Source organism: Geotrypetes seraphini, chromosome 12, assembly GCF_902459505.1.
Source record: "Geotrypetes seraphini chromosome 12, aGeoSer1.1, whole genome shotgun sequence".
Taxonomy (NCBI): Eukaryota; Metazoa; Chordata; class Amphibia; order Gymnophiona; family Dermophiidae; genus Geotrypetes; species Geotrypetes seraphini.
Window position 1 is genome coordinate 88,202,876 of NC_047095.1, and position 25,586 is coordinate 88,228,461.

Consider the following 25,586-nt stretch of genomic DNA (forward strand, 5'->3'; position numbering starts at 1 on the left):
GGGCACATGAGGAGGGCAGGTAAGAGGGGAGGAGAGGAACATAAATAAGATTAGTGACATTGTGATGTGACTTGTATGAGCAGGTGGGAGTTTATTGGTAGAACCAGGGTTGGAGTTGATATCCCTAGCAGAGAACAAGAGAAGGAGCAAGAAGGTACAAATGAGAATGGAGAAGGCAGACTATTCATCTGTGACTAACTTGTGGTCCAGTTTTCTGGTTGGAAACCAGTTGAGTATGAGAAGTACTTTACTAGAGATGGTTTATACCAAATGGCTATACTCAGTGCTCCTTAGTCCCTTCCTTTGTCTCCTCTCCCCTACCCTTCTACCAGCCGCCACCAAGAAGACAAGCTCTCTGGAGATTTCTTTCTGGAGATAGCAAATATATTCTGTCTTTGCTTGAGTTTTCAATGCTCTCTGATTTGCTGGTTTCAAATGCAAATTTCCTACTTGCTATTTTCAATGTGGTACTTTGTATTAAGACACTTCTCCTTTCTCAGTGCTTTTAATTGAACTGAAGAACTAGTATACAGCCCTGGAATTGGAGGAGATGAGAGCATCCTAGGGAGACGAAGGACCAAAGCTTGAAATCCCCCAAGTTGCTGGATCTATGACAACTAGGGGGCAAAAGGTAGTGGTGGTTGGTGATTTTTTTCTTCTGAGGATACAGAGGCATCCTTCTGCAGACCAAAAATGATGTCCCAGGAGGTGTGCTGTCTACCTGATGCTAAATTTCAAGCTGTTATGGAGACCTTCCTGAGATTTATCAAGCCTAATGACTATTATCCAATGCTACTCATCCATGTTGGCTCTAATGATACTGCAAGGTACACCTCCAAACATATCAAAAGCGACTTTGTGGCTCTAGGAAAGATAAGATGTGTAGGTGGTGGTGACATAAGAACATAAGTATTGCCTCTGCTGGGTCAGACCAGGGGTCCATCATGCCCAGCAGCCAGCTCCTGCGGCGGCCCTCGAGGTCCTTGACCTGTAAGTTCCCACCACCTGAACTGTTTATGCCCTAATCCTGATGTACCCTGTATAGTGCCCCTCTATCTATACCCTGTAATCCCTTTCTCCTTCAAGAAGTCATCAGGGGCCCTTTTTGAAACCCATTATTGTACTCTGTCCTATCACCTCTCCTGGAAGCGCATTCCAGGTGTCCACCACCCTCTGAGTGAAGAAGTACTTCCTAGCATTCGTCTTGAATCTGTCTCCTTTCAGTTTTTCTGAATGCCCTCTTGTTTTTTATGTCCCTGCTAGCCTGAAGAATCTGTCCCTCTCCACCTTCTCTATACCTTTCATGATTTTATAGGTCTCTATAATGTTCCCTCTAAGTCTCCGCTTTTCCAGGGTAAAGAGCCCCAGCTTCTCCAGCCTTTCGGTATATGTAAATTTTCCATGCCCTTAATCATTTTTGTTGCTCTTCTCTGGACCCTCTCGAGCATCACCATATCCTTCTTAAGGTGCGGTGACCCAGTATTGGACGCAGTACTCCAGATGCGGGCGCAACATTGCTCTATACAGCGGCAGGATAACTTCCTTTGTTCTGGTAGTGATACCTTTTTTGATAATGCCCAACATTCTGTTCGCCTTTTTTGAGGCCGCTGCACATTGTGCCGCTGGCTTCATCGTTGTATCCACCAATACCCCCAAGTCTTTTTCAAGGTTGCCTTCCCCCAATACCTTCCCTCCCATCGTATAGCTGTACATCGGGTTCCTTTTCCTTATGTGCAAGACTTTACATTTCTCTACATTGAAGCTCATCTGCCATCTATTTGCCCACTCACCCAGCTTATTCAGGTCACTTTGTAGATCTTTGCATTCCTCAACAGTTCTGACCCTACTGGAGAGTTTTGTGTCGTCCGCGAATTTTATAAGTTCACACTTCGTCCCTGTTTCCATGTCATTAATGAATATATTGAACAGCAACGGTCCCAGCACTGACCCCTGTGGGACACCACTCGTGACCCCTTTTCAGTCAGAGTAGTGTCCCTTAACTCCTACCCTCTGCTTTCTGTCCTCCAGCCAATTTTTGACCCATCTGTGCACGTCCCCTTCCACCCCGTGGCTCCACAGCTTCTTTAGTAGGCGCTCGTGGGGTACCTTATCAAAAGCTTTTTTGAAATCCAGATATACGATGTCTATAGGGTCACCTTTGTCCAGTTGTTTGCTTATTCCCTCAAAGAAATGACGTCGGAGGGAGGGCTTAAGCAAAGCCCTCCCTTCCTCCGACGTCAGCGCTGACATCAGGAAGACTTCCGGTCGGCTGTGTGCGGCAGGGCAGGTAGGGAGAAGGCAATGGCGTACGAAAGAGGGAGGGGGGCGGTCCGCCCCGGGGAATGTGCACAGCCGGTCAGGTCCCCTGATCGACCGACAACAGGCCCGGCCGACAAACCTCCCTGCCCTGTAGCCGCGAATCTAAATTACCTCTTACAGCAGCTTCACTACTCCAGCTGCTGTAAGAAGGTAATTTAGATTCGCGGCTACAGGACAGGGAGATTTGTTCAACCGGGTCTGTTCTGTTGTCGGTCGGGTGGGGAAGCGCCAGAAAGGTAAGGGGCAGGGAGGGAGAAAGGGAGGAAAGGTGGAGTGGAGAAGAAAAGACGCTTAAGGGAAATGGGTAAAACTGAGGGGGGAGAAGGCCACCTGGAAGGGGTCTTCTAAGATGTAGAGTCCCTCCAGCTCCTGGATCCTGTGTTTCAGACGACCGACCTCACTCTTCAAGCTCTCAAGTTCTTGACATCGTCCGCACACATACGACTGCCTTCCCAAGGGGAGATAGTCGTACATGTGGCAGTCCGTGCACTACACTGGAAAGCTCATCCTCTGGGTTCCTTCAGCTTCCATTCTTGTCTGCTTTCTAGTCCTGGTACTCAGCTTGTGTGCTCACTCCTGTGCTTGGCTCTTGGGCCTATCCCTTCCTTGTCTTCTGTCCCTGCTGCTTTTCTTCTGCGCCTTCACCTGTCGCTTTCCCATTCGTGTGTCGCTACTCTTTGTTCGTGTCCCCTGGGCCTACTTGTTTCTTATCTTCTGTGTCTGCTGCCCCTCTGCCTTACTTGCTTGTATGTGACACATACAAGCAAGTAAGGCATACTATGTGTGATACTCTCTTACCTTGCTGGCTTTCTTGGGGATCCTGGATGTAGCGACCCGGCCCTTCGCAAAGGCGCTCTCGCTAAGGCGAGCGCCATTGCCACTTGCCTTTGCTGCGCGCCGAACGGCCGTGCGCCGTTGGCTCCCTTCCTGTTAAGGGGGACGCGGAGGGGTGGGCTTCCTCTCTACCGCCGCTAGCTCTTCCAAAATCTCTTCCGGGCTTCTCCCACCAGCTGCTATCTCCTGCCTCCGCTGCTCCTCTCCACGCGGCTGCTGCAGTGGCCTTCACGCCCTGGCTCTCTTCCTGTTAAGGGGGAGTCGGGACGATGACGCTGATGATGCGGAGGGGGTGGGCGGAGCTTCCTCTCACTGCTTCCTGCTCCTCTCTGCCGCCGCTAGCTCTTCCAAAATCTCTTCCGGGCTTCTCCCACCAGCTGCTCTCTCCTGCCTCCGCTGCTCCTCTCCATAGGGCTGCTGCAGTGGCCTTCGTGCCCTGACTCCCTTCCTGTTAAGGGAGAGTCGGGGCGATGACGCTGATGACGCGGAGGGGGTGGACGGAGCTTCCTCTCGCCACTACCCGCTCCTCTTCCGAAATCTCTTCCAGGCTTCTCCCACACGCTGCTCTCTCCTGCCTCCGCTGCTCCACTGCTCCTCTCCACGCGGCTGTCATTGATCCTCCCTTTCGAGAGTAAAGGCCAGGGCAGAGAAGCTCGCATCCTGGAGATGAAAGTGTGGCTGAGTGGATTGGTGTCATTGAGAGTGTCTTGGCTTCCTGGCTCGGTGCTTGGACCCGTGCTCTTCAACATATTCATAAACAATCTGGAAATGGGTACGACGAATGAGGTGATTAAATTTGCAGATGATACAAAGTTATTCAGAGTAGTGAAGACGATTGTGAAGATCTGCAACGTGACATAACCACGCTCGAGAAATGGGCATTGACATGGCAAATGAGGTTCAACGTGGATAAGTGTAAGGTAATGCATGCATGTCGGTATCAAAAATCCCATACACAAATACAAGATGTCTGAGGCGGTACTTGGAGAGACCCCCCAGGAAAGAGACTTGGGAGTACTGGTCGACAAGTCGATGAAGCCGTCCGCATAATGTGCGGTGACGGCAAAAAGGGTGAACAGAATGCTAGGAATGATTAAGAAGGGGATCACAAACAGATCCGAGAAGGTTATCATGCCGCTGTACCGGGCCATGGTACACCCTCACTTGGAATACTGCGTCCAGCACTGGTCGCCGTACATGAAGAAGGACATGGTACTACTCGAAAGGGTCCAGAGAAGAGTGACTAAAATGGTTAAGGGGTTGGAGGAGTTGCCGTACAGTGAGATATTAGAGAAGCTGAGCCTATTCTCCCTTGAAAAATGGAGACTGAGAGGGGACATGATCGAAACATTCAAGATAATGAAGGGAAAAAACTTAGTAGATAAAGACAGGTTGTTCACCCTCTCCAAGGTAGAGAGAACGAGAGGGCACACTCTAAAATTAAAAGGGGATAGATTCCATACGAATGTAAGGAAGTTCTTCTTCACCCAGAGAGTAGTAGAGAACTGGAATGCTCTTCTGGAATCTGTTATAGGGGAAAACACCTTCCAGGGATTCAAGACAGGTTGGACATGTTCCTGCTGAACTAGAACGAACGCAGGTAGGGCTGGTCTTGGTTAGAGCATTGGTCCTTGGCCTGGGGGCTGCCATGTGAGTGGACTGCTGGGCGTGATGGACCACTAGTCTGACCCAGCAGCAGCAAGTTCTTATGGGCTTATTTTCCAAGGGCTGCTGAGAACGGATGGTGTGCATCTATCAAAGAAGAGAAGAAAAGTCTTCAGCAGCAGACTAGGCTAACCTACTGAAGAGGTCTTTAAACTAGAATCATTAGGGCAGAGTTATCAAAGCCCACTGGAAAAGTGAATCACTAAATACCTTTACATAAATGAGTAAAAGGGACAAATCCTGGAAAACAGTTTATACTAATGCATGAAGTATGGAAATCAAGGTGCTGGATCTAGTGGTTTTGATGGAAGAGGCTGCATTAGATTTAGTGGCGATCAAAGAGACGTGGTTCATGGAGAGGCTTAACTGGCATATAGTTATATCGGGCTATGATTCTGTTAAGGAAAGACAGGGTAGGAAGAAAATGAGAGGGAGTGGTATTATATAGTAAAGATCACATTGAAGCTACACAATTGGAGGATCTACAGGGTAAGGAAGAGGCACTGTGGGTCAAACTAGAAAGAGAGAAATGGAAATGGTGTGATATACAAGCCTCCTTCACAGATGGAAGAAGTGGACAGGGATTTAATAGAAGACATTGAAAATATAGCTTTAAAAGGTGGAGTGCGACTAATAGATTTTAATATGCCAGATGTTGATTGGGATATCCAGAAGTGGGGAGATGCTGGTTTCTCTAAAAGGAGAACTGTTCCAGCAGTTGGTAATTGGGGTGGGGCCATAATGGACTTAGTGGTTACAAATGGGGAAAGTGTTTCTGATGTTATAATTGGTGATCATTTGGCATTCAGTGATCACGGCATGGTGTGGTTTAGTATTAAGACAAGTGTAGAGGTAACTCATTCGAAAGAAAAGGTTCTAAACGTTAAATAAACTAATTTTATTCAAATGGAGAATTTTGTCAAGGAATTGTCTGGATGGAAACATCTGAAGGAAATAGGAAAGCAGTGGGCAAAACTAAAAGGCGCTGTTGTAAGGACAACAAACCATTTAGTAAGGAAAGTAAGTGAAAGTAAGAGGGGAAAAAAGGCCGCTTTAGTTCTCAAAAGTAGTAGCTGAGAAGGTAAGGAAAAAGGTTAGCTTTCATAAACTACAAAAAATGTAGAAAGAGGAAGACACGTAAAAAATATTGGGAAAAGTTCAGGGAGGCTCGTTGAATAGTCAGGAAAGCAAAGATGCAAATGGAAGGAAAAATAGCTGACATGCTAAAATAGGAGGACAAGACATTTTGTAGATATGTTAGTGATAGGAGGAAGTGTAAAAGTGGCATTGTGAGACTCGAAGGGGAGAAATATGTAGATGCTGATAAAAATAAGGCTGAATTGCTTAACAAATATTTTTGTTCTGTGTTCACAGTTGAAGAGCCAGCAAAGGGACCGCAGAAAACAAAAGTAAATAGGGCTAGAGATGTGCCAGACCCTGATAGATTTTCAGAAGATTGTGTTTGTGAGGAGCTTGCTAAATTAAAGGTGGATAAAGCGATGGGGCCAGATGGTGTACATTTAAGAGTATTAAGGGAACTTAGGGAAGTTCTGGTGGCTCCGCTGGCTGACCTATTCAATGCTTTTCTAGTCGGAAGTGGTACCTGAGGATTGGAGAAGGGCGGATGTGGTCCCTCTCCACAAAGTAGAAGTAAGGAAGAGGTAGGGAACTACATGCAGGTGAGTGACATCTGTGGTAAGTAAATTAATGGAAACACTTCTAAAACAGAATTGTGCAGTTTCTGGAATCCAGTGGATTACAGCAGTGTTTCTCAAACTTTTCAAGCCAAATACCCTCTAAGCCTAACAAATACAAACCGAGTACCCCCGACCAAGACCCACCCAAGCTCCACCCCAGACTACACCCCCATAATAATAGTACTAATTGTAATGCAATTTCTTCCATCCATTTTTCATATACACACAATATAATCTTATTAATATATAATGGTAACCACAAAAAAAAAAACAACAAAAAACCACACAAAGCACACTGTACACACAGAAAATGTTAATTATCATTTATGTCCAAGTTTTTTCCAGAGGTCAAGATAGATGACTTTAAAATGTGCAATGTCACCTCAGTAACAACTATAGAAAAATATACAAACATAGTGCAAAACATAAGACATCGGACATAAATTCTCAAAACTGACACATTTTGATTACTAAATTGAAAATAAAATAATTTTTCTTACCTTTGCTGTCTGGTGATTTCATGAGTCTCTGATTGCACTTCCTTCTGACTGTGCATCCAATAGTTCTTTCTTTGTTCCTCCTGCATGCTTCCTCTCCTCCAGACCTCATTCCATTCCCCAACCAACATCTCTCCCTGTCCCGCCATGAGTCCAACTTTTTCTTCCTCTTTCCCTGCCTGCCCTTTGCCACCCCTGAAACCACCGCGCCGCCAATTTCTCCCTGCTTCCTCACCCCACCAGACCCACTCCATTTCTTTCCCCCCACCCCCTCCCGCCGATGCCAATACAGCAACAGCGACGGGCCAGGCGTGTGCAGCAACTGCACAAGCGGCCAGCCCACAAGCCTTCCCCCCGACGTCAATTCTGATGTCGGAGAGGAAGTTCTGGGCTGACCCGGAACTTCCTCTCCGATGTCAGAATTGACATCTGGGAGGAAGGCTTCTGGGCCGGCCGCTTCTGCAGTAGCTGCTTGTGCCTGCCCTGTCCCTGTTGCTGTGTCTGGGGGGGGGGGACAGTGTGTTGTGTGGCAGGGTCGGTATCGGGGGTGAGGCTGAGAGACAAGGAAAAATCAGAAGCGGCTGTGGTTTCAGTGGGTGGGAGGTTGAGAAACATTGGATTACAAGACCCGAGGCAACATGGATTCACTAGAGGCAGGTTTTGTCAGAGAAATTTAGGTGTTACTTAGTGCCATTTAGGTTTTTCCACTTAAAACATCCCATCCAATTTCATGGGATTTTTTTCCTTCTATTTGTGTTAAGCTGTATTTGGCAACACATTTTTCTGTTAGCAGGATACTGACCTGTTTCAGTGTCAAATCAGACAAATCTGATCAATTTCTTTGACTGGGTGACCAGAGAATTGGATAGAGGGAGAGCGCTTAATGTGGTGTGTTTAGATTTTGGCAAAGCCACAGGTGTCTAATAAATAAACTTAGTGCCCTCGGTCCGGGTCAGGAACTGGTTGAGTGTAAGGTGACAGATCAATGGAGATCGCTCTGAGAAAAGAGATTTTACCAGTGGTGTACCTCAAGGTCTGTTAATTTTAACATTTTTGTAAATATTGCTGAAGGGTTTTACAGGTAAGATTTGTCTCTTTATGGATGATACCAAAATCTGTAATAGAGTATACACCTGATGGTATGGAAAACATAACGTAAGAATTGCCACTGCTGGGTCAGACCAGTGGTCCATCATGCCCAGCAGTCCACTCACATGGCGGCCCTTAGGTCAAACACCAGCGCCCTAACTGAGTCTAGCCTTACCTGCATACATTCTTGTTCAACAGGAACTTGTCTAACTTTGTCTTGAATCCCTGGAGGGTGTTTTCCCCTATAACAGCCTCTGGAAGAGCATTCCAGTTTTCTACCACTCTCTGGGATCAAGAGGTGACCCGGGAAACTACAGACCAGTGAGTTTGACCTCGGTTCCGGGGAAACTGGCGGAAGCACTGATTAAAGAACACATCGATGAACATCTGGAAAGAAACGAACTTTTGAAAACAACCCAACATGGTTTCTGCAGGGGGAGATCGTGCCTAACAAACTTATTGCACTTCTTCGAAGGAATTAACAAACGGATGGACAGAGGAGACCCCATAGACATCATATACCTTGATTTCCAAAAAGCCTTTGACAAGGTGCCTCACGAACGTCTACTCCGGAAACTGAAGAACCATGGAGTGGACGGAGACGTACATAGATGGATCAGAAACTGGTTGGCGGGTAGGAAACAGAGGGTAGGGGTGAAAGGCCACTACTCGGACTGGATGAGGGTCACGAGTGGTGTTCCGCAGGGCTCAGTGCTCGGGCCGCTGCTATTTAATATATTCATAAATGATCTAGAAACAGGCACGAAGTGTAAGATAATAAAATTTGCGGACGATACAAAACTATTTAGTGGAGCTGGGACTAAAGAGGAATGTGAAGAATTGCAAAGGGACTTGAACAAATTGGGGGAATGGGCGGCGAGATGGCAGATGAAGTTCAACGTTGAGAAATGTAAAGTATTGCATGTTGGAAACAGAAACCCGAGGTACAACTATACGATGGGAGGGATATTATTGAATGAGAGTAACCAAGAAAGGGACTTGGGGGTAATGGTGGACATGACAATGAAGCCGACGGCACAGTGCGCAACAGCCGCTAAGAAAGCAAATAGAATGCTAGGCATAATCAAGAAGGGTATTACAACAAGGACAAAAGAAGTTATCCTGCCATTGTATCGGGCGATGGTGCGCCCGCATCTGGAATACTGCGTCCAATATTGGTCTCCATACCTTAGGAAGGATATGGCGTTACTCGAGAGGGTTCAGAGGAGAGCGACACGCTTGATAAAAGGGATGGAAAACCTCTCATACGCTGAGAGATTGGAGAAACTGGGTCTCTTTTCCCTGGAGAAGAGGAGACTTAGAGGGGATATGATAGAGACTTATAAGATCATGAAGGGCATAGAGAGAGTAGAGAAGGACAGATTCTTCAAACTTTCGAAAAATAAAAGAACAAGAGGACACTTGGAAAAGTTGAAAGGGGACAGATTTAAAACGAATGCTAGGAAGTTCTTCTTTACCCAACGAGTGGTGGACACCTGGAATGCGCTTCCAGAGGGCGTAATAGGGCAGAGTACAGTACAGGGGTTTAAGAAAGGATTGGACAATTTCCTGCTGGAAAAGGGGATAGAAGGGTATAGATAGAGGATTACTGCACAGGTCCTGGACCTGTTGGGCCACCGCGTGTGCGGACTGCTGGGCACGATGGACCTCTGGTCTGACCCAGCAGAGGCATTGCTTATGTTGCTTATGTTGCTTATGTTGGGTGAAGAAGAACTTCCATACGTTTGTACAGAATCTATCCCCTTTAACTTTAGAGAGTGCCCTCTCGTTCTTTCTACCTTGGAAAGGGTGAACAACCTGTCTTTATCTACTAAGTCTATTCCCTTCATTATCTTGAATGTTTCAATCATGTCCCCTCTGTCTCCTCTTTTCAAGGGAGAATAGGCCCAGCTTCTCTAATCTCTCACTGTACGGCAACTCCTCCAACCCCTTAACCATTTTAGTCACTCTTCTCTGGACCCTTTCGAGTAGTGCTGTGTCCTTCATATACGGCGACCAGTGCTGGACGCAGTATTCCAGGTGAGGGCGTACCATGACCCATTACAGCGGCATGATAACCTTCTTGGATCTGTTCGTGATCCCCTTCTTAATCATACCTAGCATTCTGTTCACCCTTTTCGCTGCCGCCATGCATTGCGTGGACGGCTTCATTGACTTGTCAATCAGTACTCCCAAGTCTCTTTCCTGGGGGGTCTCTCCAAGTACTTCACTGGACATCCTGTATTCGTGTATAAAATTTTTGTTACCGACATGCATCACCTTATAATTATCCACGTTAAACCTTATTTGCCATGTCGCGGCCCATTTCTCGGGCGTGTTTGTCACGTTGCATGTCTTCGCAATCCTCCTGCGTCTTCATTACTTTGAATAACTTTGTATCGTCTTCAAATTTAATCACCACTCGTCGTACCAATTTCTAGGTTGTTTATAAATATGTTGAACAGCACGGGCCCAAGCACTCTACTCGTGACGCTTTTCCAGTCGGACTATTGTCCATTTACCCCCACTCTCTGTTTCCTATCCACCGGCCAGTTTTTAATCCACGTAAGTATTTCACCCTCGATTCCATGGCTTGCAATTTTTCGAAGTAATTGTTCATGTCAAATACCTTCTGAAAATCAAGATATACAGTGTCGACTGGGCACTCTTGTCTGTTTGCCTGTTTACACCAAGTTCGTTAAGCAAGATTTTCTTCCTTTGCTGAAGCTGTGCTGGCTGGTCCTCATCAGATTGTGTCCGTCAGGGTGATCAATGATGCGGTACTTTATCAGTGCCTCTACCATCTTTCTCGGTACCGAGGTCAGACTCATTGGTCTGTGGTTTCCCGGATCTCCCCTCAAACCTTTCTTGAAGATCGACATAATATTTGCCACTTTCCAGTCTTCCGGAATCCTTCCTCAGGAAGGACTTAGCGAAGCTTGAGGAATGTTCTGAAATTTAGCAGCTAATTTTTAGTGCTAAGAAATGCAAGGTCATGCATTTTGGGCTGCAGAAACCCAAGGGAATGGTACAGTAATCTTTGTGCATGAAAGAGGAGTGGGATTTGTGTGTGATAGGATGTGATGATCTTAAGGTTGACAAGGTGATGGGGAAAGCTAGAAGGATGCTAGGATGCATAGGGAGAGGAATGGCCAATAGGAAAAAGGAGGGATTGATGCCCCTGTATAGGACTCTGGTGAACTCTCATTTAGAATATTGTATACTATTCTGGAGACCACACTTTGAAAAAGATATAAACAGGATGGAGTCGGTCCAGAGGAAGGCTACTAAAATGATGGTTGACCTACATCATAAGGCATCCATGGACAGACAAAGATCTCAATATGTATACTTTGGAGGAAATAAATTGTTTAATTGAATAAAGTATATGTATTAAAAAATAATGAAATTAGAGTGCTCAGTGTGGTATCTTATTCAAAACCAGCAGGTTAATAGAATAAAGATGTATTATCATTGCATCATTGCACTCACCTACCTACCAGCCCTGAACACCTTGTTAAGTGTAAGTTTGTTCAAGCAGACATATGTCAATAAATGAGTATAAAAAATACTTAGCTGAATTCAGAAGATAATGATTAACAGATGAAAGATGTAAAGTTCACCACTATCAAGTATATAGTGGTGAACTTTACATCTTTTACATCTAGTATTTTTTTATACTCATTTATTGACATATGTCTGCTTGAACAAACTTACACTTAACAAGGTGTTCAGGGCTGGTAGGTAGGTGAGTGCAATGATGCAATGATAATACATCTTTATTCTATTAACCTGCTGGTTTTGAATAAGATACCACACTGAGCACTCTAATTTCATTATTTTTTAATACATATACTTTATTCAATTAAACAATTTAATTCACTTTATTTGATACATTATAAAGTTAGTGAATTGATTATTAGAATTTCATCTCCAATATATTTATACTTTGGAGGAAAGGCAGGAGAGGGGAGATATGATGGAGACGTTTCAATATCTACGTGGCATAAATGCACATCTTTCATTTGAAAGAAATCTCCAGAGTGAGGGCATAGAATGAGGTTAAAAGGTGATAGGCTTAAGAGTAATCTAAGGGAATACTTTTTTGCAGAAAAGATGGTAGATACGTGGAATAGTCTCCTGGTAGAGATGGTGAAGACAAAGATTTTCTGAATTCAAGAAAACATGGAACTGGCACATGGGATCTCATAGGAAGAAGAGGCAATAGTGGATGCTCCAGAGGAGCAGACTGGATGGGCCATTTGGCTTTTATCTGCCATCATATTTCTAAGTTTCTAGTTATTCATGAGGTGATTACTTCACAATGTTCTTTGCCCCCTTCCTCTCCCCCCCCCAGAAAAAATGCCAGTTTGTCATGTTATTTCTCTGCATTATGTTTTTTTATTGGGCATATTTAGTATTTATGTCATTCATGTGAAAAGGACCTGACTATAGCAATCAATTTTTAAACACACAAAAAAAAGTGAAGAAAAGAAAGACCTTGCATCAGTACGTACCACCTCAATACAACAGGAGCAAGAGAGCCACCATTATTTAATATGCACTGTATAAAGCAGTATATCAAGCAAATAAATCCAATCCAATCATAGGTCAACTCCTTTATTCAAAATGTAACTTTTTACAAGATTATTGAAAAGAGGTAGTTTTTTTAAATTAGATTTTCTGGTGTAATTATTGTTCCCATATTCTTTATTCCTTTCATTTAGAGGGCTTGTGTCTTCAATTTTTTGACAGAGGACCATTACATGAAAAATTAAAAAACAAAACAAACCTGAAAGCTTCTGTCACTTAATTTGTAGAAATTTTTTGTTACCAGAACTCTATTTATATTGGCAGTAGTTATTCCTTCTTTAAGCATCTTTACACAGACATTTTGTATAGAGTCTAACTGTTTCTGAGTTTTATCCATTTTTCATCTTAAGTTTTACTGAAGCTATTTGTATAGTTTTCATTTCTCTCCTGGTTGCTGATAGCTATGAAAGAATGGGGACCTCAGTGCTGCCATGGTTTCATGAAATTTTCTGCAATTACAGTGTTAATGCTTCGAGAAGCAGAATAGCTCCTTTCATGGCTGACTTGTGTATATTAGAACCTGTGAAACTCATTTCTTTTTCAAATGGGGCATATTGTACTTCACTCTTCCATGTTGCCTACCTTGAGAAGCAGTTCTTTGCATGACTGTCACAGTCCTAAAGGTTAATTGTAGTTCTTTGCATGACTGTTAACAGTGCTAAAGGTTAGTTGTGCTGGTTTTTCACAGCAGCTCCACTCAATGGTGTTGCACGCTGACACTAGCCAAAGCTATTGTATACTAGTTTCTATGCTTCTGTTGCATTTTTGAACCTCTTAATTTGTATTGGAAAGCAGCATTTTGGGTCATCAAAGCACACCTCATCAGTCAACTGCTTTGGCTAGCCATGTTGCATAAATGCTTCCAACATTATTAATAGAACTGTTTAGCCAGCAATAATGCACAATGACACCAAGGCTTATTATACCTCGCCGGCTAACTAGTGAACAGACCCATCAGCTAGCTCTCATGCATAGCTTTACTGCTTAGGGCATAATAAACTAGTGCGCAGATGCATCAGTTCAGTTTTTTTGGCTAATCCTATTTCATGGTTATATCAACCAACTCTATCTAGTACCAGCTATATTGTGTGCACAGGTATTCCAGCATCCTTTGGTGTACAACTTCAGCTAGCTTGAACAAATGGCTATTGTCGCTGGCTCTGGTGCTGGACTATGTCAGCCAGCTAGTTATACACTTACACCAATGCATTGCTTGACTTCTGTTAGCCATCTATATTGATCTGCTGCTTTAGCTTAGCTATATCACACAACTGCTTCAGCTGGTTGTATTGCAAAAGGGTTCCAACCAGCTGCCAGATATGTCTGTATCACTTAGTTCTATTGTTTGCCTTCTCTTATCGCTCAGTTGCATGATAACCTTGTTCAGCTGTGCAACCCAGCTATGTTGTACAGCTGTGCTGTTTATAATGTGGTACAGCTGTGTCATCCAGATGGAGGGATTGTGTGTCTCCAGTATCTTGATCTTGGATGACTTGCTTGTTCATTGCATCCTATTCTGGAATTCTTTGTCCTGGCTGGTGAACAGCTTTCTCTTACCTGGCTGACTCAGCTATCTTCCTATTGCAGTTTCTGTTCTAGCTATGCATTACCTGCAGGTTTGCTCCTTCTATATTGGGACAGATGGGTGTCAGCCTAGAGGCCTATGGGAAATTATATCAATCTGACTCTGGCATGGGAAGGCAGATAGACCCTTAGTGCAGGGAAACTGTGTTAAGTATCCCTGATATGTTTTAAGTTTCCCTGATTGAATCATGACTAGCTAAAAGGTGTTAATGTCTGATTAAGAGGGTGCTTAGGACAATGGCCTGCTAGAATGGGACAAAGAAGCCAGAGGCTAATCCCATCACCATGCTTGCAGATATCACACTCTCCTTTGTCAATTAAATTGACCATTGTCTCAAACAGTTTGCAAGTTCTAAACAGAAAGATACTGGGAGATACAATATTTTCTCTAGTCAGAATAAGATTCCAAGGTGTTGCAGAGAGCAAGCCTGCTCTCTGCAACACACATATATCTCTCTTTCTATCTAGCTATCTATTGGCTCTTTGCTTGGCACTCTGGTTCTGTCTTGGCTCTCCCTCTCTCTGTCTATCCTTCCCTTTATCTATGGAACACGAAGCTTAGACCACCCCCCTTTCTCTCTCTCTCTGGCTCTTCCTAGAACTGCAAGCTTCTATGTCCCTCTTTGCCTCTGAACTCTGTAAGGCAGGGAAACTGCTATGCTCTCTATTTAATTGTAATGATTATAAATATTGCTTTTCTGTAAGACTATTTCTATAATATATTCTTTATGCAGACACCTCTGGCTATGCCTTCTTTATTCTACTTTCTGGTGAGTCATCTGTGAGGGAACTGAACCTGGGACCTGGCGTCTGTCAGTGCGCATTTCACTTAACCCCTACCACCATACATTGGTGGGGGCCACTAACCGAAACTGACATTTTGGGGGCTCATCACAATGGGCATCTGGCTCCCTTTGTACTCTGCTTAGGTTTAAACCTTAAGCCATAAGCATAACCATTATGTGATTGCAAGATGGCACATATTTATTCTTTGTGCTTCAGTTCAATTGCTACACACCCTTTCTGTCATTTGGACATTTATCTTTTTGGATCAGGCTGTTAGACTAAGTTTATCAGGAATTCTAGCACTTAGTCCATATCTATAGTCTTTGGGTTTTCAGCTTCTTTTGGGGGTCCTGTAAAGAGTTCTACTACTACCGTATTTTTCGCTCCATAAGATGCTTCCCAGATTTAGAGAAGGAAAACAAGAAAAAAAAACCCATACTGAACCAAATTTTGTACTAATATATACCCGACATCTTTAAATTCCATCCCAGCCCCCCCCAATCAATCAATCAATCATCACTTTTACATACCCCCAGAACCTTTAAATTCCGTCCCAGCCCCCCGGGAGATCCTCTAAATTATGAAGGTCGGTGGACAGCTGCCTGCTGATTGTCGGGGCCCACGGTGCACAAGCGCGCTAATGCCTGGGCCTGCGACACTTCCCAATTGTGTTGGTCGCTGGTGCTTCGCTGGATGACTGCGTGGGTGTGCGCCACTTCTGAATGGCTACCTCAGTTCTCGTGAGGAGCTAGCGAGAACTGAGGCAGCCATTCAGAATTGGCGCGCGTCCATGCAGCAGCACGCTTGTGTGCTGCTGGCCCAGACATGCTGGTAAACAACAGGCAGCCGTCCAGTAAAGCACCAGCGACCGTCACAATTGGAAAGTGTCGCGGACCCAGGCATTAGCGCACTTGTGCGCTGCGGGCGCCAACAATCAGCATGCATGCATCCACCGACCTTCACAATTTATAGGTACTGCCTGGGGATAGTACATTCGCTTCATAAGACACACACTTATTTCCACCCACTTTTTTGGGGGAAAAAAGTGCGTCTTATGGAGTGAAAAATATGGTATGTCCTGCTACCCTTTCCTTATAATAACTAGATTCTCTTTCAATGAGTATTTCTGGACCATTCTCTTCTTTACTCTCACATTCACTCCTACTGCATCACAGTGAATTGGGGTGCAAAGGAATTATTTTCTTTGACATACTTGTGGTCTTAGTGCCATTTAGATTCTTTACCATTTTCCCACTTAAGATACCCCCTCCAATTTCATAGGAGGATTTTCTTATTTCCTTCTATTTGAAGCTGTACTTTGCAACACTTTTCTGTTAGCAGGATACTGAACTGTTTCGGTGTCAATAATTAATTCTTTCCAAGTGGGCCAACTCTTATACTGTCTTTCTTGCTTCCTTCTATGTTTATAGTATTTTGATCAAGGATCATGTCTTGTAGGTTGATTACATCATTACTTCATGGATGAGTTTTCTCAGGGGTTGATACTTCCTTTTTGAGAGAGAGTCTTTGGAAGCCACCTCATTTCCATCTTAGTTTCATCATGTTGGCTGCTGCACTACCACTTTTGGTCTGTTACTTTCACCCTATAGAGAACTGCTTTGCTACATCCCACTTGTTTTGGACTGGTCTGATATGGATGATAAGGAAAACTTAGGTCTTGCCTGATTTTTTTTTTTTTTCCTTTCTTTTTCTTCCTTTAGTCCAGAAACCTTCCCTCATGATAATTTTCTTTTGTTTCCCTTTCAGCCTATTCTGTGGATATTGCTATGATGATATTGCTATCATGCATCTTATGATTTGGTGGAAATACTGCAAGTCAATTGAGTCTTCCTACCTGGTTGGTAGATGTATTTGGTTGAGTGTGGCATTTTGCCTCAATTATTCATTCTGAAATGACACTGGACTTGAGCACCATTACTTGGCTGTTATTACATTGGACTTAAGCATCATTACTCACATTCTATGACTGCACAATCCCCTTTAAGGGAAAAGCACAGGGAGCTATTTGCTTGCTATGTCTCCATCTGCTGTCTGGTAGGAATAAAGGAAAGAAAATTAACAGTTAAGACACAATTTTTCCATTTTTATTCATGTAGTCAAGATTACATCTATCTTTTATCAGAGATTATCACTCAGTCCATCTCATTTCTCACAGTTTTCTATTTCGTTGTGATGCATTGCATAATGAATGCATTGTTGCTGTTAACAGGAGTCCCATACTGCCCAGCTACAGATACTTATGGAGTTTTTAAAGGTGGCCAGGAGAAATAAGAGAGAGGTAACTTGTTTTTAGTTTTTGTCTGTTTATTTGAAGGAGGGAAGTCTTATCTTTTTTTTTTTTTTTTTTTTTTTCATTTTTCTATAGATTTCATTGTTAAGTGTGATGCTAGATAATTTCAGCATTAGTTGAACATTGGTAGAATGCTTATGTATATGGTGAAAGATAAATTCCCTTCCCTCATTAGACAAAGACCGGGGTAGTTACATTGTATATGGAGCTAATGGATCGAGAAAAGCATTTCAGTATATTTAAAACTTAGCCCCTTAATGTAGTTGTTCGTGAGCAGTTATGACACAGTAAACCACATGTTAAGTGAAAAGGCCCCACAAAGGTGTGTGTTGACCAGAATTTAAACCATTGACCTGTAGACAAGTAAATATCAGGTAGAAGCTATTATCTTGCAGTATCAGTGATACTACATTTGGGTAAATTTATATGAAGGTCAGCAGTTCATATATCTTCAGTTCTGGTATTCCCCATGCCATTTTGCTACTTGGCATTTGTTTGATGTCATAGTTCCTAAAAAGCTAACCAAATTAGGCTGTTTCAATTTACAGTCACAGTCACATTGACTCACAGTGACTATTTCATTGGCCAAAAACCTCCTTGTAATGTGAGCGAGGGTGTTCTCAGAGCTCGGGCAAAGCAGAGTCGCACACTGGGTTCAGTTGAACATAAAATACTACTGTATTGAAGGTTATAAATATGTGGGTCCTGCTAGCTTCACAAGTAAGGGAGAAAATAACATAGCTAGGCCTTAGGAGATATAAACAAAGTCCTCCCATGGTCCTGTTCCTGCAGGCCATTTATGCACTACTGTCTGTAGTCTACAAGTATGCAATTCATTAAGATTCCAAGTTGAACTTGACCCACCTGCTGACATGGTTGCAGTTTTCACAGATATGTATTGGAGGCATATGCAGTGGGTCTTCACTACTTCCCTCTGGGCCTCCCTAACCTGGACCATGCACTGCTGACCCACCCCCCACCCCCAAGACGGGACTGAATTTTAAGTGGATTCTGACTCTGAGGTAGTCTTCTTAATGGGAAGTTGCACTGTCCTATAGAAGTCTTCAGAAGCCTTCAAAGAGAGCAGCGTTATTGTAGAATTTTTTTAAAAAGTACTTGGTTTAATTGTTGAGCTTTTGCTTGCTACATTTGTATCTTTATTTCTAGTTGTTTAGGTGATAGTTCCTAATACTGCTACTACAATCCCTCCATACTACCCTCATCCCTTCATATTCGTGGGGGTTAGGGGCAAAGCCTCCCTGCAAATAAGAAAAATTTGCGATTAACTTTAGGGCTGATTCTGAACCACCCCCGCCTCCCTCCAGGACCATTTCCACATCTTACTTTTAAAGCTTGGTAGTCTAGCAATAAAGCAGGGCAGGAACAATCTTTCTACACTCCTGCCTCATGCAGAGCCACGATAAAAAATATTGTCTGCTGTGAATCTCCTGCTGCAGCCATTTATGATTGAGGCTCTGCATGGGGCACGAGTGTAGGAAGATCGCTTTTGCCCTATTTTACTGCGAGACCATCAGGCTTTAAAAGAAAAGTGTAGAGAGGTTCAGGAGGTGGAGTGGTTTAGAGACTTGTGAATAACTGAATTCGCAAATTCTAAACCCGCAAATATGGAGGGGGGGTAGTGTAATCAGTTCTATAACACTACTAGATGCACACAGTTCAATATACATTATATGTAGGTACCTATCCTTATCCCTAGTGGGCTCACAATCTAAGTTTTGTACTTGGGGCAGTGGAGGGATAAGTGACTTGCCCAATGTTACAAGAAGCTGCAGTGGAAATTGAACCCAGTTTGCCAGGATCAATGCCCACTGCACTAACCATTAGGCCACTCTAATAATGTAGGCTTTCTTATTTACACGAGCACTTAGTGAATTTGAATCGTGAAAACTGGAAAAATTTTAAAACATGGGGTATAGATCACAAATGATTTGGTCAAGTTTTGATGTTTCTGGAATTCCGTCAGTGTTCTAGTTTAATAGTCATTTGTTTTGGTAGCAATAAGACAAATACATAATCAGATGTCTGGATACCCTTGTGGTGAATCCTACTGAACAAAAAAATCTGGAAGAGAGATAATAGCATTACTGATGTTTCCTGATGATTAAAAAAAAAAAAAAATCATGTCTTAAGTTTTTCTTGGCAATGTAGGTCCCTTGACCCTCTTAGCGAGTTAACAAAGCAAAACTGCAGGAAAATGTACAGGAATTTTAATCAGGCAAAATATTGTTGAACAAAATACATGCAAATACATAAAAATATCCAAATTGCTAGTCCAAATATTTGTGTGTCCAGTCCACATGAATATTTGGACCAGCAATTTAGATATTTTCATGTATTTTGTTTAACAATTTTTTTGCCCGATTAAAATTCCTGTACATTTTCCTGCAGTTTTGTTTGCTTGTTGTGTACCTGTACTGCAGGTTTTGTTGGTTCTCTTTTGCTTTCCTCTTAGCGAATTAGTCATAAGTAATTTATGCTGAAATTTCTGCCATTGGATATCCCCCTGATTGTATTTGTGTTACTAGAACTATGGTCACAAACCATTAGGTGGTTCCTCTTCTTCTATAAGAACATTAATCTAATACTTTAGCAAGTATGGTCTTTTTCTGTTTTCTTTTACAATGGAATTCATAAGATTGTGACTACCGAAGGCTGACTTAGGGCTCCTTTTACGAAGCCGAGTTAGCAATTATGCGCGTTAAACCGCTAACTTAGCTTTGTAAAAGGAGCCCTTAGTGTGTAGACTTGTGCTCTGTTACATTCTGTGAGTCTGAAATCTATGATAGCCTGACAATAGATGGGTTAGTGGGGTGGGGTGAAGCCTCAACCACGCAGGTCTGGCTACTGGGTTCATGGTGCTGACCAATTGTATTTCCAGCTTGGAATGGAAGATCAAGTAGTATCAAGTCTTTACTAGACAGTATTTTATTTTCAACAGTATTCAAAACAAATCTTAAATCACTACAAAAATCAGTTGCATCAAAATAATTTCAAAGAGCTTCAAAAATGAGTTTTCCCAAACTTCAGTAAACCATGCCACTGCCAAAACATTCAATAGGCTCATCAGTGCTTTCAAATCCTGCAAATACTGGGCTTCAATAGTTCAAAAGCAAAACACCAAAATAAAACAGTTTTTCCTTTTTTAAGTTCAATTCATATGGCCTCTGCCCACTCCGAGGCATTGCCTTTAACTTTATAACTTCCAGCTGGGGCTCACACAGAATTCCCAGTCAAGGCAAACTGTAACTTCTCTTAAATTGAGTTTTCTTCAATTGTAAAGACTCAATTTATCTGTCTCTCTGAGTTTTATTCTCACAGCCAAACTCAGGGACCAACCTCCCACAACTGGCTGCTGGTAATGGCCCCTCTCTAAAAGGACCCTCTTCAATACTATTTTCAAGTTCAATATTTTCCTGTGCCTTTCTCAACTGCTATACCACAAAATGTTTCTTCAGTTAGTTAGCTTCTTGCAGTTGAGAGCTTTCCACAGGCACCAGTGTCCTAAGTCACAATGTAGCAACAATTCCTTTCTTTGTGGCAGCTTGCAACACTATAAACACACACAGTTTTGGTACTTTCTGCCACAAGCGTTCAAAAACACTTCCAAGGATTTCAGATAGTCCTTGAGTATAAATATCATCCTGAGCCTAAACGCTTCATGACATACTTGAGTATGACCAACCCTTATGGATTGGGGGCGGGGGGGGGAGGGCAGTGGCATAGTGAGGGTCAGAGGCGCCCGAGCGGAGGCACCCCCCTCCACATGCTGCTCCCCTTCCCTTCCCCCGTACCTCTGTAACATTTCCTGATGCGAGCAGCAACCCCCAATCTGTGGTTGCGCTGACATCGGCTCTTCCTCTGACATCACTTTCTAGGCGTAGGTCCTGTAAGTGACATCAGAGGAAGAGCTGACACTGGCATGACATCATCTTGAGCGTTTCTGCTCATGCCAGGAACTTTACAGAGGTATGGGGGAAGGGAAGCGATGCATACATGTGGCAGTGGAGGTGGGATGGGGAAGGAATAGGTGGGTGGAGAGGAGGATGGGTGCTGTCCCCCTCATTAAGATGGTGCCTGGGATGGACCACCCCCCCTTACTATGCCACTGGGGGGGGGGGCCCAGTTACAAGCAAGTAATAGAGTCACCAGTGGAATCCTTTTTTATTAATATTGTTCTTATTGCTGAGTAAAGAATGTAAAGTATACTAAATCAGAATGTAAGTTCTCAGTTTAGTTCTAAATGAGTAGTAATCAGACTTCAGAACTTTCATATACAGCAGCTAGAGTTTTGGTTCCAATATGGTTCATTATAAATTTAGTTTTATTTTTTTATGCTTTAGCAACTCGAGCAGATCCAGAAGGAGCTGAGTGTTCTGGAAGAAGATATTAAACGAGTTGAGGTAAGGAAAACCCTACATGGGGCAAAACTTCAACAGTCTTTCAGCCCTGTCACCCTATCTGTCTGGTCTACAAACTGTTCACTTACAGCACTTGAATTACTGATGGAGAAAAAGGAGTGAATGCTTGTTTCACTTAGTTTATTTTTATTTATAGCTTTATTACAATTTCATTTCAAGAACAGTAAAAGAATGAAAATTGACAAAAGAACAAAAAGCAATAATCACTCATACAAACAATTTTCCTCTAGCCCACGTCATAAGAGGCCACACTACAGTTCTTCAAAAAAGAAAAACTTAGGAAGTAACCAAGGATGTTCCCTAAACAAATACAGACCATATAGTAAAAGCTAAAATAATATAATTAATTAACTTAGAAGATTCATCCTCATTATCTAAACTAAAGCTAAACTAAACCTTAGGCTTATATACCGCATCTTCTCTATAACAGTAGAGCTCAGCACGGTTTAAAAGAAAATTAAAAAGGAGAACAGATACAATATGGATTTGGAATAGTATGGAGAGGAGCGGAATTTACAACTTTGAAAATAGCCAAGTTTTCAGATGTTTTTGAAATGATTGGAAAGAACCCAGATTGTGAAGATGATTAAGAAAATCATTCCACAGCTCAGTAATTTTGAAAAGTAGAGACTTCCCTAATTTGCCAATGTAGGTAACGCCTTTCAGCATAGGAAAGGACAATTTCAATTTTTGAGTAGATCTGGTAATGTCAGATCTTAAAGAATTCCAAGACGGGGGAAATAAAGGGGGAAGGATGCCATACAAGATCTTAAATGTTAAGCAGGCACATTTAAAATAAACCCTGGAAATTATAGGAAAGCAAATGAAGTTTATGCAGGAGCAGAGAGACGTGATCAAATTTACGTTTTGCAAAGATCAGCCTAGCAGCAGTATTCTGGATCAGTTGAAGTCTCTGAAAGCTTTTCTTGGTCAAGTCTAAAAGACCAAATTACAATAATCCAGCCTCGAAAGGTGGTTCCTATAGTTTACTCCTAAAGAAACAGTTATTACAAACTTTTTTGTTGTTCATGCTAATTCAAAAAACTTTCTAATTGTAAGGAATTCCAGAAGACAAACTCTTTATCATGAAACTGAACTAAACATTTGCACGGAAATTTAAGAAAATACATGGCTCCTAAAGCTATTACTCTAGGTTTCAAGAAATGAAAAGCCTTCCTCTTCAACTGAGTAGCCCTGGCCACGTCTGGGAATATTTGCACAGTCTCCCCACAGAATTTAGCGTGTTTATTTTTAAAATAGGTTTTCATAATTAAACCTTTATCCCCTTCATTTGCACATGTCAACAACGGGGTGGCCCTATTTTGTATAGTATCCAAAAAGCATAAGTCTTAAAAAGGCATTTATCCCAGTAGGCAGCGTATTCTCACAGATGGGTGACATCATCCATGGAGCCCTGGTACGGACAGTACAAAAGTGTGCCATCACTTTAACTTCCTTAGAAGTCTTGTGACCACCCATATCGCGCATGCACCAATGTGTCTTCTTGCCCGATGTCAGCTTGTCATATATTTTTAGAATCTCTCCAAAAGTGCTTTTCTACCAGTTTTTTTTTTTAATTTCTTTATTTTAATTTCTCCTTATTTTGTATTTTTATTTTTCGAGCCTTTGGCCCTCCCTCAGCCTGTACTCAGGTCGGTTACATCAAACCTTTTTCAGTCGACCCCCGGAACAATTGAATTTTTCAACCTTTAAGCAGGGATTTTCCCATTGATGTCCAAGCCTTCTAGTGGCTTCAAGAACTGTCACTGATTCCCACAATTATTGTCTTCAGTGCCTTAGTCCTGAGCATCGGATAGACTCTTGTTCTGGCTGCTCTAAGCTCCAGAAATGGTCTTTAAAAGCTCAACTTCTATAGCAGAAGAACTGTTCGGGTCATCAAAGGCATCGACTTGTGTCTGCTGTGTCTGATTTGGATAAGCATCATTATCCCAGGACAAGCAGGCAGGTATTCTCACTAGTGGGTGATGTCATCCGACAGAGCCCCGATACGGACATCTTGCAAGCATGTCTTGCTTGAAGAAACTCAGAAGTTTCGAGATGCCCGCACCGCACATGCGCCAGTGCCTTCCCGCCCGATGCTCCGGGCGTGTCTCCTCAGTTCTTTTTCTTCCGCGGAGCTGAGAAGTCTATCTTCAATTTGCGCCCATTGAATCTCTTTTTTGCCTTTTTTTTTTGCCGCGGGTTGAGTTCTTTTGGCTCTCCTGTGCATTTATTTCTTTCTTTGATTTCTTTTTTCTAAAAAAAAAAAAATTTTCCTTCCAATACCGGGTCGGCCGTGTGGCTGAGGCCCCGCGCCTTCGACCTTGCGGCGGAGCTTTTCCGGCCTATGTCCCGGCCGATTACCGGTTTTAAAAAGTGTAGCAAGTGCCAACGCGCGATTTCGCTCACGGACCCTCATCGATGCTGCTTACAGTGTCTGGGACAGGATCACTTCCCGAAATCGTGCCGGCCTTGCTCCACTTTGACAGCGAGAGGTTTAAGCGTCGCTGTCTGCTGTGGGAGTCCATGTTCAAGATGGAAGCTTCATCGGATCCTGCAGCTTCGACATCGACGGGTGCTTCGACTCCTTCGGCGAAGCCCTCTGCCTCCCCGGCTGTTTCGGGCCTCCTGAAGCCGGCGTCGTTCACACCGGTTTCGGCCCCGACTTCGGCGCCGGTGCCTTCATCCGTCTCCTCGGAGCAGGTATCGACCCCGACTGTTCCACCAGTGGTGCTCAAGGTGCCGAAGACTGGCAAGCAGAAGCACGCAGCACCCAAGGAGCGCGGAGACCGTGCGGAAGGGCCCCCTTTTGGTGCAGATCCCTCCATATCGGCTTCGTTGCGGTCCATCCTGGAGGCTCAGTTCGTGGAGCTCATGCAGACCATGGGGCCTCGGCTGATTGCCACCATCCAGGGTGACCTTCCAGCTTCAGCTTCGAGGGGCGGACCGCCCCCTCCTCCTCCTCCTCGCCGCACGACCTCGTTGCTCGGCGAGGAAGAGCGGCGAGCGGTGTCCGGGTCCTCGAGGAGGTCCTCCGTTAGCGCTGTACCTCCTTTGGAACCGATTCCCTCGAGGAGGGTCTCCCTTAGTGATATGCCTCCCTTGGAGCCCATCCCCTCGAGGAAAGCCTCGTTTAGTGACCTGCCTCCCTTGGAACCGATTACTCCGCCCCATGACTCAGTATGGCGTCCACCTTCGGGCCACCCAGTCCTGGGCATAGCAGGAAGCAGGACGAGTTCTTCTGAACCCCCTATCAAACCTGGGCGTCGTCGGGGGAGGCGCCGACTCTGCCGCCTCTACGATCGACGGCATCGAGTCCAATCTGCTCCTTGGAGGCGTCTGACCCAGTTTTTCACAGACGGGCTCGATCCCCTTCCAGGCATCGGGAGGGGCATCGATCCAGACATTCTTCGAAGCATTCCTCTCGACACTCGACCGTCTCTCCTCAGAAGAAATTGCCGCGGTTGGGGTATGCGGCTTCGACTGGGTCTCCTCCTCCGGGCCCAGAGTTCAAGGACACCGAGGTTTTCTACTCGTCCTGTTGCTCGCAGGCCTCTCTGGAGCCTGAAGCCTCTTCTTCTTCTAGTCCGTCTCGCAGACCGGCGACGGCGGACCAACTGTCCTTTTCATCGTTCCTCAGGCAGATGGCGGATGACATGGACATTACTCTCGATGCTGGGTCTCGATATTCCAAGGAGTACCTCGATACCATGCACTTGCCTCGTCCTCCGGCAGAGTCCTTGCGGCTTCCCCTGCACAAGCTCTTCGACCA

The 25,586-nt window shown here is 43.8% G+C and overlaps 1 protein-coding gene across 5 annotated transcripts in view; it reads left to right on the forward strand.

Annotated features, from left to right (window-relative positions):
* COP1 (COP1 E3 ubiquitin ligase) overlaps positions 1-25,586 on the forward strand; it is a 468,098-nt gene that overhangs the window by 107,960 nt on the left and 334,552 nt on the right. For 3 of the 5 annotated variants that reach the window (XM_033917061.1, XM_033917056.1, XM_033917059.1), the window contains 2 exons: positions 17,295-17,363; positions 21,737-21,796. In XM_033917061.1, coding sequence (XP_033772952.1) covers positions 17,295-17,363; positions 21,737-21,796 — 129 coding nt within the window. The remainder of the gene's footprint in view (positions 1-17,294; positions 17,364-21,736; positions 21,797-25,586) is intronic. The other 2 variants (XM_033917057.1, XM_033917058.1) reach the window with 1 other exon arrangement.